General features: G+C 55.8%; 1 protein-coding gene across 28 annotated transcripts in view; it reads left to right on the top strand.

Moving 5' to 3' along the window:
• The window catches only part of MAST3 (microtubule associated serine/threonine kinase 3), a gene marked incomplete at its 5' end in the record, with an annotated part of 36,111 nt that extends 24,394 nt beyond the window's left edge, over positions 1–11,717 (top strand). For 16 of the 28 annotated variants that reach the window (XM_080673564.1, XM_080673569.1, XM_080673566.1 and 13 more), the window contains 13 exons: positions 328–460; positions 675–840; positions 1,391–1,492; positions 2,147–2,269; positions 2,983–3,092; positions 4,201–4,334; positions 4,894–5,138; positions 5,553–5,759; positions 6,082–6,308; positions 6,694–6,816; positions 7,363–7,499; positions 7,605–7,810; positions 9,482–11,717. In XM_080673564.1, coding sequence (XP_080529690.1) covers positions 328–460; positions 675–840; positions 1,391–1,492; positions 2,147–2,269; positions 2,983–3,092; positions 4,201–4,334; positions 4,894–5,138; positions 5,553–5,759; positions 6,082–6,308; positions 6,694–6,816; positions 7,363–7,499; positions 7,605–7,810; positions 9,482–10,002 — 2,434 coding nt within the window. In that variant the 3' untranslated portion in view covers positions 10,003–11,717. The remainder of the gene's footprint in view (positions 1–327; positions 461–674; positions 841–1,390; positions 1,493–2,146; positions 2,270–2,982; positions 3,093–4,200; positions 4,335–4,893; positions 5,139–5,552; positions 5,760–6,081; positions 6,309–6,693; positions 6,817–7,362; positions 7,500–7,604; positions 7,811–9,481) is intronic. The other 12 variants (XM_080673577.1, XM_080673570.1, XM_080673576.1 and 9 more) reach the window with 1 other exon arrangement.
• Positions 11,718–11,972: the final 255 nt, after the last annotated feature.

Genomic DNA, 11,972 nt, shown 5'->3' on the forward strand with positions numbered 1-11,972 from the left:
ACAAAAATACACTAGATACCCCCCCAGCAGGTGTTCAGAAGATGGTTTAACACACAGTTGGAAGATGCTGTGATTCCCAGGAAATTTAGTTTTACACAGCAAAGTATACAGAAGGTACTCAATAGCAACACCAAATGTACCCAATAGATGCACAGAGACGTTTGCCAGATTTGTAATACTATCTGAAACCCGCTGGTTCTTGTGATAATGTGGCTGTGCACTGGAAGGATTTTTTAATCCCCTGGGGGCTCTGGCCCATCCTGGGTGGAGCCAAGTTCAAGGGCCGCTGGACCCCTAGCCCTGAGCCTTCCGCCTGCCCACCTGCAGCCTGCTTATCACCTCGCTGGGCCACATCAAGCTGACCGACTTCGGCCTGTCCAAGATCGGGCTCATGAGCATGGCCACCAACCTCTACGAGGGCCACATTGAGAAGGACACCAGGGAGTTCATGGACAAGCAGGTGGGTGGGCAGGCGCCCCTGAGTGTTGGGCCCCTTCCACCTAGAGCCTGACCCTAGGACATGTGGAGACTTGGCAGTAAAAAAGGAGGAAATGAACTGCCCCCTGTACTTCTGCCCACCCCTTATTCCCAGCATAGCCCTGGCCTCCCTCTCCCTTGTGGGGTTTCTCTCGGGTTGGGGACCATCCTCAGTTTCCCCGTTCTGCCCATGCCAGGTGTGCGGGACACCGGAGTACATCGCACCTGAAGTGATCTTCCGCCAGGGCTACGGCAAGCCGGTGGACTGGTGGGCCATGGGCGTCATCCTCTATGAGTTCCTGGTGGGCTGTGTGCCATTCTTCGGAGATACCCCCGAGGAACTCTTTGGCCAGGTGGTCAGTGGTACGTTCTCCCCACCCGGGGGCCACGGGTTGGAGTCTCTGCGGCACTAGGGCTCAGGGCAGCATTTTGCCCCCTGAGTGAGAGGGGAGCTGCCCCAGGTGTGGGCCATGTACCTGTGGTATGCCTGGCCCCAGCTGGACACTGGGGACAATATGGACAGCCCTTCTGGCACTCACTGTCTGGTAGGCAAGATGGACAGTTAGCAAGATAAATAAGCAAATTATGGAGCAATTAGATGCCAAAAATACCAAGAAGGAGAAGACGCAGAAAGGAGAGGGGGCAGGGTGCTGGGGGCGCTGCATTAAGTAGAGAGCTGTGGAGGCCTCAGAGATGACCTGTGAGCAAATACCTGAAGGTGTGAGAGGGAGCTACGCACGTGGAAGATGGGAAGGTGCTCTGGACAGAAGCACAGCCAGAGCAAAGGCTAGGAGGTGGGACCAAGCCTGATGTGTTGAAGGAGCAGAGGAGGCTAATGGCCTAGAGCACAGTGAGTGAGGGGAAATGTGAGGCAGGACCATCCCAACCCCCTCCCTCTCTCCCCTTGTTTTAGATGAGATCATGTGGCCAGAGGGGGAGGAGGCCCTTCCAGCTGATGCCCAGGACCTCATCACCAGGCTCCTTCGGCAGAGCCCCCTGGACCGTCTTGGCACTGGTATGTGTGGAGGCTGGGGTCAATAAGTACTACTTGAAAGGCTGCATGGAGGAGAGGGACTTGGAGCTGGGGTTTTGAAGGATGCCTAGGCATTTGCCAAGAATTAGCACAAGACCTTGAAGGAAGAGCAGGTAGCTGGTTCCGGTGCAGGGGGAGAACACTGAGGCTGAGTGAGTATGTGAGCCTGCAAGATCACCAGGGGCCATGTCCTAAGGTCCTCCACGGCCCAGCCCAGTGGGTCCCATAGTCCCCTCGTGGATGGTTAAGGAACTATTTGAGACGGGTGCAGCCACCCATTAACATGGCCACGGGGGTCATGTTCCTAATGAAGCTTGGCCGTGGAGAGAACAGTGGGGCTGAGGTTGGGGAACAGGACGCCTTCACGCAGTCAGCTCTACTCCAGGGAGTAGGAACGTGGGAACGGCCAAGAAGGAAGCCCTTCCAAGGCTCTGGGGTTTCTACGGGCGGTGGGATCTCAGAACCACCAGAAGGAAGAGCAGCCTTTCAAGGTGTGAGAGGGAGCAGCCTGGGTTCAAGCCCCAGCTCTTCCTCTCCGGGCTCTTAAACGGTGGCCGGCTCCCCCCTCCCATCTTTCTGGTTCTGTGTTGGGAAGTTTGGGGTAGGGCCCACAGTGCTCAGCTGGCATGTCTGCAGGTGGCACCCATGAAGTCAAGCAGCACCCCTTCTTCCGGACATTGGACTGGGCAGGGCTTCTGCGCCACAAGGCCGAGTTCGTGCCACAGCTGGAAGCCGAGGACGACACCAGCTACTTCGACAGTGAGTACAAGTCCCGGGAGCGGAGAGGGGTGTGTGCTTGTCCCCTCACCCTGGGCCTAGAACTTCCAACTTCCTGAACTTTCCGAGAAGCTGAGGCAGGTCTGCCAGCGGCCCCCTGGCTGGGGTTTCCTGTTCTGGGTTCAGGGGATGCAGCACCCCCTCAAGTTGTGGGAGAGGACAGCAAGGCACTAATGTGGCAGATCCTTGCCCGGGGTTTTCCAGCAGGTTCGGCCTTCCAGCATGGAACCCAGTGTGTCGCACAGGGTCGGGCACCTTGCCGAGCTGCTGTAGAGGGCTTGTCCCACTCAGGGCTTTGGCCAAACACAGCCAATGCCCTTGGTTTCCAGCGCCTCTTCCGGAACGTGTTGTGTGATCTCGGGCATGTCAGAAGTCCTCTCTGAGTGTCTCTTTCTTCCTCTGTAAGACAAGGAACATACTTTACATTTGGAGGTGCACCATTTTCCGAATTCTGGGTGACCTATCTCAAGGGTGAAGATACGAACACTCAGACACAAGAGCTCCCACCCATGGTCCCACAGCTTTCATGGACACAGCTAGGAGGGACGCCCAGATATGCACTCTGTGGCCCCAGCCACTTGTCCCTAAACTCACAGGGCATAGTCCCACTTGGTGCCCTGCCCCACCCTCTCCACATCACCCCACGACCCTCACAGCCCCTTGACGTGGGCTGGATGTGCCTCTCCCTCCTGCAGCGCGCTCAGAACGGTACCGGCACCTGGGCTCTGAGGACGATGAAACCAACGACGAGGAGTCATCCACGGAGATCCCCCAGTTCTCGTCCTGCTCTCACCGGTTCAGCAAGGTGAGGCCCGGGCCCTGGATATAGCTAGTACTCAGGATGTATGTTTGTTTGCATTTTTTTATTATGGTAAAATACAGCATAAAATACACCATTTTACCCATTTTAGAGTGTACAGTTCACTGACATTTAGCACATGTACAATACTGTGCAATCATCAACTCAATCTAGTTCCAGAAGATTTCCATTACCCCAAAGGAAACCCCATCCCCGTTAGCAGTCACTCCCCACGCCCACCCTTCCAGCCCCTCACAACCACCAGTCTGCTTCCTGTCTGTGGATTTGCCTCTTCTGGACAATCCATATAGATGGACTCACATATGACGTGGGCGTCTGTGTCTGGCTTCTCTCACACTCAGCCTGATGTGTCCCAGGTTTATCCAAGGGGCAGCATGTGTCAGTGCTCCAGTCCTTCTCACCGCTGAGTAACATTCCATCATGTAGGTGTAGATGGACCACCTTGTATTTCTACTTTGTCAGCCGATGGGCATTTGGGTTGTTTCTACTTTCTGGATATTGTGAATATAGCTCCTTTGCTGGGTATCATTTTATTTATTCATTTAAAAATATATACACATGTATATATATATTGGTTTCAGAGAGGAAGGGAGAGGGAGAAAAAGAGAGAAACATCAATGATGAGAGAGAAGCACTGATCGGCTGCCTCCTGCATGCCCTCCACTGGGAATTGAGCCCACAACCCGGGCATGTGCCCTGACTGGGAATCGAACCGTGACCTCCTGGTTCATAGGTCGGCGCTCAACCACTGAGCCACGCCAGCCAGGCTGCGTGTCATTTTATAATGTCACAAGCTTAACTTAAGTGTCTTCCTTTGTTTATAATTTGCTCAAAAACTCCTCTACATCTCTTGTGGGCCTGGGCCCCGGGCAGGTTGTCCTGATCATCAACAGAAACCCCAGCTGTGGCCCCCTTGGTGTCTGGTCCCTCTGAGCCTCAGTTTCTCACTGGTACAGTGGCTACAGAGTCTACTACCTTTAGGGCCATGCTGAGTAATGGTTTAATAAAGTGAATCACAGAGAAGCACTGGGCATGTAGAGAGCGGATGTGGCTCCTGCCTCCGTGTTCATTGCTGTTATTTATTAATTCCCAGGTCTACAGCAGCTCGGAGTTCCTGGCCGTGCAGCCCACCCTCCCCTTCACTGAACGAAGTTTCAGTGAGGACCGGGAGGAAGGATGGGAACGCAGCGAAGGGGAGTATGGCCGCCAGCTGAGCACTGAGGTCCGGTAGGTGGGCTGGGCAGTATAAGCATATCTAGCCTCCAAGCCTTATGGGAGGTGGAGCCACAAAATCTAACATTGGAAAGAGCTTCCTAGGGGCCTAGGTTGGCAGAAGTCTGACAGGTTGGCCAATATGTTTGGCCAGTTGAAAAGGGTCAAACATATTGGCCAACCTGTCAGACTTCTGCCAACCTAGCTCCTAACGTCACCCCCCTTAGCTTTGCACTCCTAACCACACTGAACATAAAGCGCCATCACACTGCTAGGCTTTGCTTGCACTGTTCCCTCGGCCCAGAACACCCTTTTCATTCTTCAAAGTCCAGACTTGGCAGAAGTAATCCATGTCTGCTAGAGGATGGGCATTGAAAACTGGGTTTTAAAAGATGAATAGGATTTCCCTAGGTAGACACAGAGAATGGAGCAGGCAAAGGGAACTCACCCTGTATTTACAAAGTGCCCCTGGCTCTAGGCTAAGCGTTACTAGTAAGATGTGATGGCTGGGGGTGACTGGGTGTCCTGGGGTGAGGGCATCTGACAAGCGTGACTTGGACTCTTTCCTGCTCAGGCTGAGGTCCTGGACATCCTCAGGTTCTTCCTGCTATTCATCCTCTTCCCAGCCTGAGCGGGGACCCAGCCCATCTCTCATGAGCACCATCAGCCTAGATACGATGCCCAAGTTTGCCTTCTCATCGGAGGACGAGGGAGCTGGCCCAGGCCCTGTGGGCCCCAAGAAACCTGTCTTCATCCTGGGGGAGTCTGATCTGCCCCCAGCAGCCACCCCAGTGGTGCCGAAGCCCTCAAGCCTTTCTGGTAGGTGGGGCCCAGGGTGGAAGGAGTGGTATCATGGAATGTTTCCCAGAGGAAGGACTATTTGAGATGGGTTTTGAAGGATGAGATGTTCTTCAGAGAACATTTAAGATAGGAGAGGCCAAGGTTCTGGAGAAGTCTTGGGCCTCAGCTTGGCCCCCAAGGAGCCTCTAGCTTCATTGGATCAGGATGGGACTGGAGAGAGAGATGGGGCTAGGGAGCTCCAAGAGGGGGAGCTCGGGGTCAGATGAGTGGGGGACAGGCCTTCTGGAAGAAGGAACTTGAAGAGTGGCGCTTTCTAGGGAGAGGCATGTAGGAAGGGTGCACAGGAAGAGGGAGCTGCCTGAGCAAAAGCCAGGAAGCTGCACTGTGTCCACGTCTGTCGACCTTGACCCTCTCACCCTGCTAACCTCCCAGCCGACCCCACCGCCCTCAGTCAGACGCGCCTACGGAGCAACAGTACTGGTGCCCGGCACTCCACACCACGGGCCCTGGATGCCAGCCGGGGTCACCGCCTCAGAGGCCCTAAAGACCTGGCCCCCGAGAAGTCCAGGGCCTCCTCCAGCGGGGGCTGCATGCCCAAGTCAGCCTCAGTGTCTGCCCTGTCGCTTATCATCACGGCCGGTAATGTCCGTGGCCCTGCCTTGTCTTTGCTGTCTGTCTATTCCCATTTTAATCATGGGGTGGGGTCTTCTCTGGCTGGGGTGTCAGGAGCCTGAGGGTCCTTAAGGGTGATGTTTGGCCTGAGCCCCAGGAGAGGGGGTTAGAAGCAGGAAGACCTGAGAGACTGGCATTCCTGGCAGAGGGCACTGCATGTGCAAAGACCTGGCATTGGGACACTGGAGCAGCAGTGAAGCAGCCAGAGTGGTCAGCCTGGTGGGAGGGGAAGGCACCCTTAGGGGGTGCCACAAGGGAGTAACCCACACCCTAACCCTCATCCCTGCAGATGATGGCAGCGGCGGCCCCCTTATGAGCCCCCTCTCCCCACGCTCACTGTCCTCGAACCCGTCATCGCGTGACTCCTCTCCCAGCCGAGACCCATCCCCTGTGTGTGGCAGCCTGCGCGCCCCCATTGTCATCCACTGCTCTGGCAAGAAGTACGGCTTCAGCCTGAGGGCCATCCGTGTCTACATGGGCGACAGTGATGTCTACACTGTGCACCATGTTGTCTGGGTGAGTTATCTTAGGGGTGGGGTGGGGACAACTTGACTCTGTTTGGGGCTGGCTGTGCCCTGGCAAGGTGTGTTCTCTAGTCTGTGAGGTCTGGGGGCCCAGGACGGAGAGCTGGTGCCTCCTGGGTCTTTGCCATCCCTGTCAGTTATAGGGAGAGGGTTGGGCAAGAAAGACAGGCTGGACAGGGAGACAGAGACCCTCGGTGAGCATGACGCTTATGGCTCGTGCTAGCAAGTGCACAGTGGGCGGGTTGTCCTCCCTCCCCCCAGTCCAGGGCTTGGCACATCCCTTCTCCACAAGGTCAGGGAAACTGAGGCAGCGTGAGAGGCAGCAGCTGGCTGGTGTCTCTGGCTGTTGGACTGCTGACCCTATCGTCTCCCCGCAGAGCGTGGAGGAGGGGAGTCCTGCCCACGAGGCGGGCCTGCGAGCTGGAGACCTCATTACCCACGTCAATGGGGAGTCGGTCCTGGGGCTGGTACACATGGATGTCGTGGAGCTGCTGCTGAAGGTGCCACCCCCACTGCTGTCCTCAGGACTCCCAAGACTCCCACCCGCTGTTCTCCCTCAGGGCTCCCAGGGTCCCCACCACCCCTTGGCCTCTGCTGCTGATTCTCCCTGAGTCTCCTCTACCCACACTGCTCTTCCCAAGTCCAGGCCTTGCACTCGCCCTCCCCTCTGACTAGGATGTGCTTCCTTCTTTGGTTCCTAACATCACCCCCAGAGCCCCTCCTCCCGGAAGCCCTTGCTGATCCCGTGGGGTCTATGCCATCTCTGCCTCCATCAGACAGAGGTCCTCGGGGGCTCAGGCCTGGGGGTGGGGACACGGAGGAGGTAGCCCCCAGGTTGAGTAGCTCCTGGAACCAGCATATAGATGGACAGCTCATTGGATGGGCACCGATAGTGGGCATGTATTTTTGGCCCAGTGAATGGTAGATCATTAGACGTGACGTGGCTGGATAGGATCTGGGACTTTGAAGGATAAATAGGAGATGAGTAGGTGGGGGTGCTCATGGGATGGAGGCACACAGAAGACTCCTTGCCATCGTTCCTGCAGAGCAGCAACAAGATCACCCTTCGGACCACAGCCCTGGAAAACACGTCCATCAAGGTGGGCCCTGCCCGGAAGAACATGGCCAAAGGCCGCATGGCACGCAGGAGCAAGCGGAGCCGCCGGCGTGAGACACAGGACCGGTGAGAGCCAGGGAGTGTGCAGGGGGAGCCTGTATCAGCTGGGGCAGGGGGTGGGGGGCAGTGGGGTGTAGCAGTCAGGAAGCCCGCTGAGGGCAGGGGTACCAGAGCACCTGGGGTTTTCACCCACAGGCGGAAGTCGCTCTTCAAGAAGATCTCGAAACAGTCGTCAGTGTTGCACACAAGCCGCAGCTTCTCATCCGGCCTCCACCACTCCTTGTCGTCCAGCGAGAGCCTCCCAGGCTCACCCACCCACAGCCTTTCCCCCAGCCCCACTATGCCCTGCCGTAACCCCGCTTCTGATGCCCTGGCAGGTGGGTGCACCCAGGACCAGCTGGGGAGGAGGGAGCAGGCAGAGATGGGAAGGTGGAATGACATGATGTAGGAAACAGATGATCAGAAGAGCCTTTCCAATTGCCTGGAGTCTAAGAGGCAACCTGGAGGTGGGCAGAGACAGGTGCAGGGACAGGGAAGTGTGTGCTCAGCAGAGGGAACATCATGAGTAAAAGGGTCTAGACTGGAGGGATGTGAAAGCTGCGGGAGGCTGAAGAGAGGACATTGCAGGATAGATCAGGCCTAAGAGCTGGGCTTAAATTGGTGGGCAGTAGGGAACCACAGAGGGTATGTGGGCCCAAAAGGGCATGGAAAGCTCATTTTGGTGTGGGAAAAGATGGTGAGGGCCCCCAGACTCTGAGAGAGGCTGAGGAGAGGCAGGGAAGGCCTCCTGGAGGACCACAGATCTACTCCTCCAGGAAGCCCTCCTTACCCCCCTGGGGATCCCAACTACTTCTCTCCCTCTGGCCGCCCCCCCCCCACTCCAGCCCCTTACCTTGTTGGGCAGGGGTTATGTCATCTCTGCCTTCCTAAGACCAAGCATCCTTTGGGGCTGAGGCCTGGGAGTGGAGAGGTGAGCATCGGCAAGGAGGAGGGCCCTTGTTGGATAACTCTGGGGACCAGTGGACAGATGGACTGAATGGGTATCTTTAGCCCAGTGAGTAACGAGTCATCATATGAGAAGTGGGTAAATAAGAGCTAGGGCTTTGGCCCTGGCTGGTGTGGCTCTGTTGGTTGGATGTAGTCTGGTGCACTGAAAGATTGCCAGTTCAATTCCCAGTCAGGGCACATGCCTGGGTTGCAGGCTCAATCCCCGGTAGGGGGCATGCAGGAGGGAACCAATTGATGTTTCACTCTCACATAAATGTTTCTCTCTCTCTAAAAAAAAAATCCTATATAATGAAAGGGTAGTAGGCAAATAGACCAAATGGCAGAACAACCAATCAAAGCATAATATGCTAATGATATGCTAAGGCTGCTCAACCGCTCGCTATGATGTGCACTGACCAACAGGGGGCAGATGCTCTGACCCGTAGGTTAGTTTGCTGCTGGGGTCTGGCCGATCAGGACTGAGCAAGAGGGCTGGACACGCCCTGGAGCCCTCCCTGGCCCGATTGTGTACTGGTGCGGTCCCTCAACCTGGCCTGTGCCCTCTCACAATCCAGGACCCCTTGGGGGATGTCAGAGAGCCGGTTTCTGCCCCATCCCGCAGGCCATTCCCCTTGGGATGGCGCCAGATGCAGGGCTGGCGAGCGCTGCTGCTGCTGCTGCTGCTGCTGCTGCGGCAGCGCAAGCCCGTGGCAGGCACAATGGGGCCTGGATGAGTGGGAGCAGCAGGTAGGAGCTGCAGGCGGTGTTGGACTGCAGGTTTCGGCCCAATCCCTGCAGGCCACCCAGAAGGACCCCACCTGTGCACACACCGGGCCTCTAGTGAATTAATAAAAAAGAACTAGGGCTTTGATGCGTGAGCAGGAATTGTTCACCAGATCTAAGCCACAGGAACAGCCTGTGCAAACAACAAGAGGCGGGAAAAGCAGGCATAAATGGTCACATGGAACAATGTGGGCTTTGGCAGGTGCAGTCAGTTCCAGGGCCCCGCCTCCAGGGTAGGGACTGGAGGCTACGGCCTGACCTTTACCTGTCATTCACAGACACCGCGTCTCCACCCAATGCATCTCCAAGCTCCAGCAGCCCTGCCTCTCCAGCCACTGCTGGCCACACCCGCCCCAGCTCTCTTCATGGCCTGGCCGCCAAGCTCGGACCTCCCCGTCCCAAGGCCGGCCGCCGCAAGTCTACCAGCAGCATCCCACCCTCCCCACTGGCTTGCCCACCTGTGCCTGCACCTCCACCCCGCTCACCCTCACCCCTGCCCGCGCCCACCCGGTCCCCAAGGTTGCGCCGGGGCCAGTCAGCGGAAAAACTGGGTGCAGGTGAGCGGCTGGAGGGGGAGTTGGGGCGTCGCAACCGTGGGCCAGACTCGGAGCTGGTAGTCATGCGAAGGTTGCATCTGTCTGAGCGCCGTGACTCTTTCAAGAAGCAGGAGGCTGTGCAGGAGGTGAGCTTTGACGAGCCACTCGAGGAGGCCACCAGGCTGCCTGGTGTGATGCCTCAGATTGCAGTCGAGGGCGCTGAGGCTGTTCCCGGAGCCCTGGGACCCACTGAGAAGGACTGATCCCTCCCACCTGGCCTCACTCTAGCCTGGAAGTTGTGCGTTTTTTGTGCAAGATTTTTCCAGTCAAGTGACACCTGGATGGAGTCTAAGCCACCAGCCTATGACTCCAGAAGGCAGGAAGCATCACGCTTCTTGCTGGAAGGTGGAGTCAAGCACCTGCATGTTTTGGTGCCATCAGTCAGGGGCTGTAGGGCAGGAATAGGAGATGAGGGTGGCACTGTAAATAGCAGCAAATCCCTGTGAGTAATTTATTACTTTTTTTTTTTAAGTATAAAAGAAAGTTTATTTAGAAAGTTACAGAGGCAAAAGAAAGGCCCTTGAAAGAAAGGGGCTGAGGGAACAAGTTACAGAGGCAAAAGAAGGGCCTTTGGGAGAGAAAGGTAAAGGTAACTTGTTTGGGGGGAAGAGGAGGAGGGGAAGGGGCAGGCGTGCTCCCGGGAGGGAGAGCATACCTGATGTATTGCTTTTGGTCAGCGGTAGCCAGATGGAGCTGCCAGGCTCCTACCTCTGGCATCTGGTACCCCATTTGCAGACCCTGCCTCTGGGCCTCTGAAGGAAGCACTTTGGACAAGTCCCATGTGTTCGTGTTTTCTCGTTTTTCTGTATTTTTAACATTTTTTGTTGGTTTTTAAAGTTTTTTTTGTGTTTTACTTGATCCCATCCCTGACCCAAGACTCACCGATGGGGACGCTTGTTTGGGCCCAATTTGGATGTGACTTGGAGAGTCTAATTTTGATTCCCCTCCATCACGAAACAGAATCCCCATGATGATCTGGATGCTGAAGGCTGCTTCCCACCATCCCAGCCTCCATCTGTAGACCAGCCTGGCTAGAGTCTGCCTGTAGTCCTTTGGGCTTAGGGGATGTGGGAACTGGGGCTTTAATTGGTGAGTAGGAGTTCACCACATCTAGGCAGAGGGGTCATCCACTCCACTGGGGGACACTAATGCCTTAGGAGGCGGAGGCCTCAAAGGGCACTGCCAGGGTAGAATGTCCAGCCTGGACAAGATTTCACATGTTTGATGCTGATCAAGGTGAGCACTAGAACATGATGTATCTGAAACACCCTCTGACAGTTCCCTCAATGTGTCAGAGCCTTTCTGGGATTTAGTCGAAAACCTAAATGGGGGTTAGTGAAGTCTGAGTTTGAATCTTGGCTTCACTGTTTGGCTCTGGGAAAATGGTTGCTCCACTCTGTGCCTGAGTTTCCTCGTGTTTACAAAACTAATCCCAATAACTTTATTAAGCACCTACTATGTGCCAAGGTCTTTTACTCATGTCTTGTCCCTCAGCCAGCCTTGAGAAGGCTGGAACTGGCGTCATCACCCCCATTTACAAACAACGGAGGCCTGATGAGGGGCAGAGACTTGTCCCACAATTGCTTGGTGAGAGTCATGCCGCCAGGACCTGCTGTGGGCCTTGTCAGCAAGGGAGCTTGAATGCAGCCTGATGTCAAATACAGCTGACTCCAGCCAGCCCATGTTGCTGTGTGACCCATGGGGGCATCTCAGAGCCTGTTTCCCATTTGGAGGTGGCTGGCAAGATCGCTGTGCCCCACATGGTTTCAGGCATTTTCCCCGGATACTGCAGCCTGCTCTGCGTCCTCCTGCCCCTCCCCCAGCACTGCCTAAGTGTTGGAGCTAGACCGAGGCTATGCATGACTTGCTGCTTTCTTCCATCACGGAGCTGACAGTGAATAAAACCCACATTGACAAAGAGGAGGTCCAATGTCTGGATTTGTGACCAGGGGCCAAAAATGAGTAAGGGAAGAGGGGTGGAGGCGGGCTGAAAACAGACCCTGGGCTCAAAGTCCTTTAAAGTGGATTTTGAATGCTGGGTAGGAGTTCACTGAGATTCTTTCTGATGGCTCCTCTGGGCCTGGCCTCCTGCTGCCCTCCTCTCCCTGTGAGTACCCATCCTGGGCGCTGCCCTTAAAAGTTTCATTCAGACACCCGTCCAGGGCCCTGAGCT

Source organism: Plecotus auritus (assembly GCF_963455305.1).
Source record: "Plecotus auritus genome assembly, chromosome: 6".
Lineage (NCBI taxonomy): Eukaryota > Metazoa > Chordata > Mammalia > Chiroptera > Vespertilionidae > Plecotus > Plecotus auritus.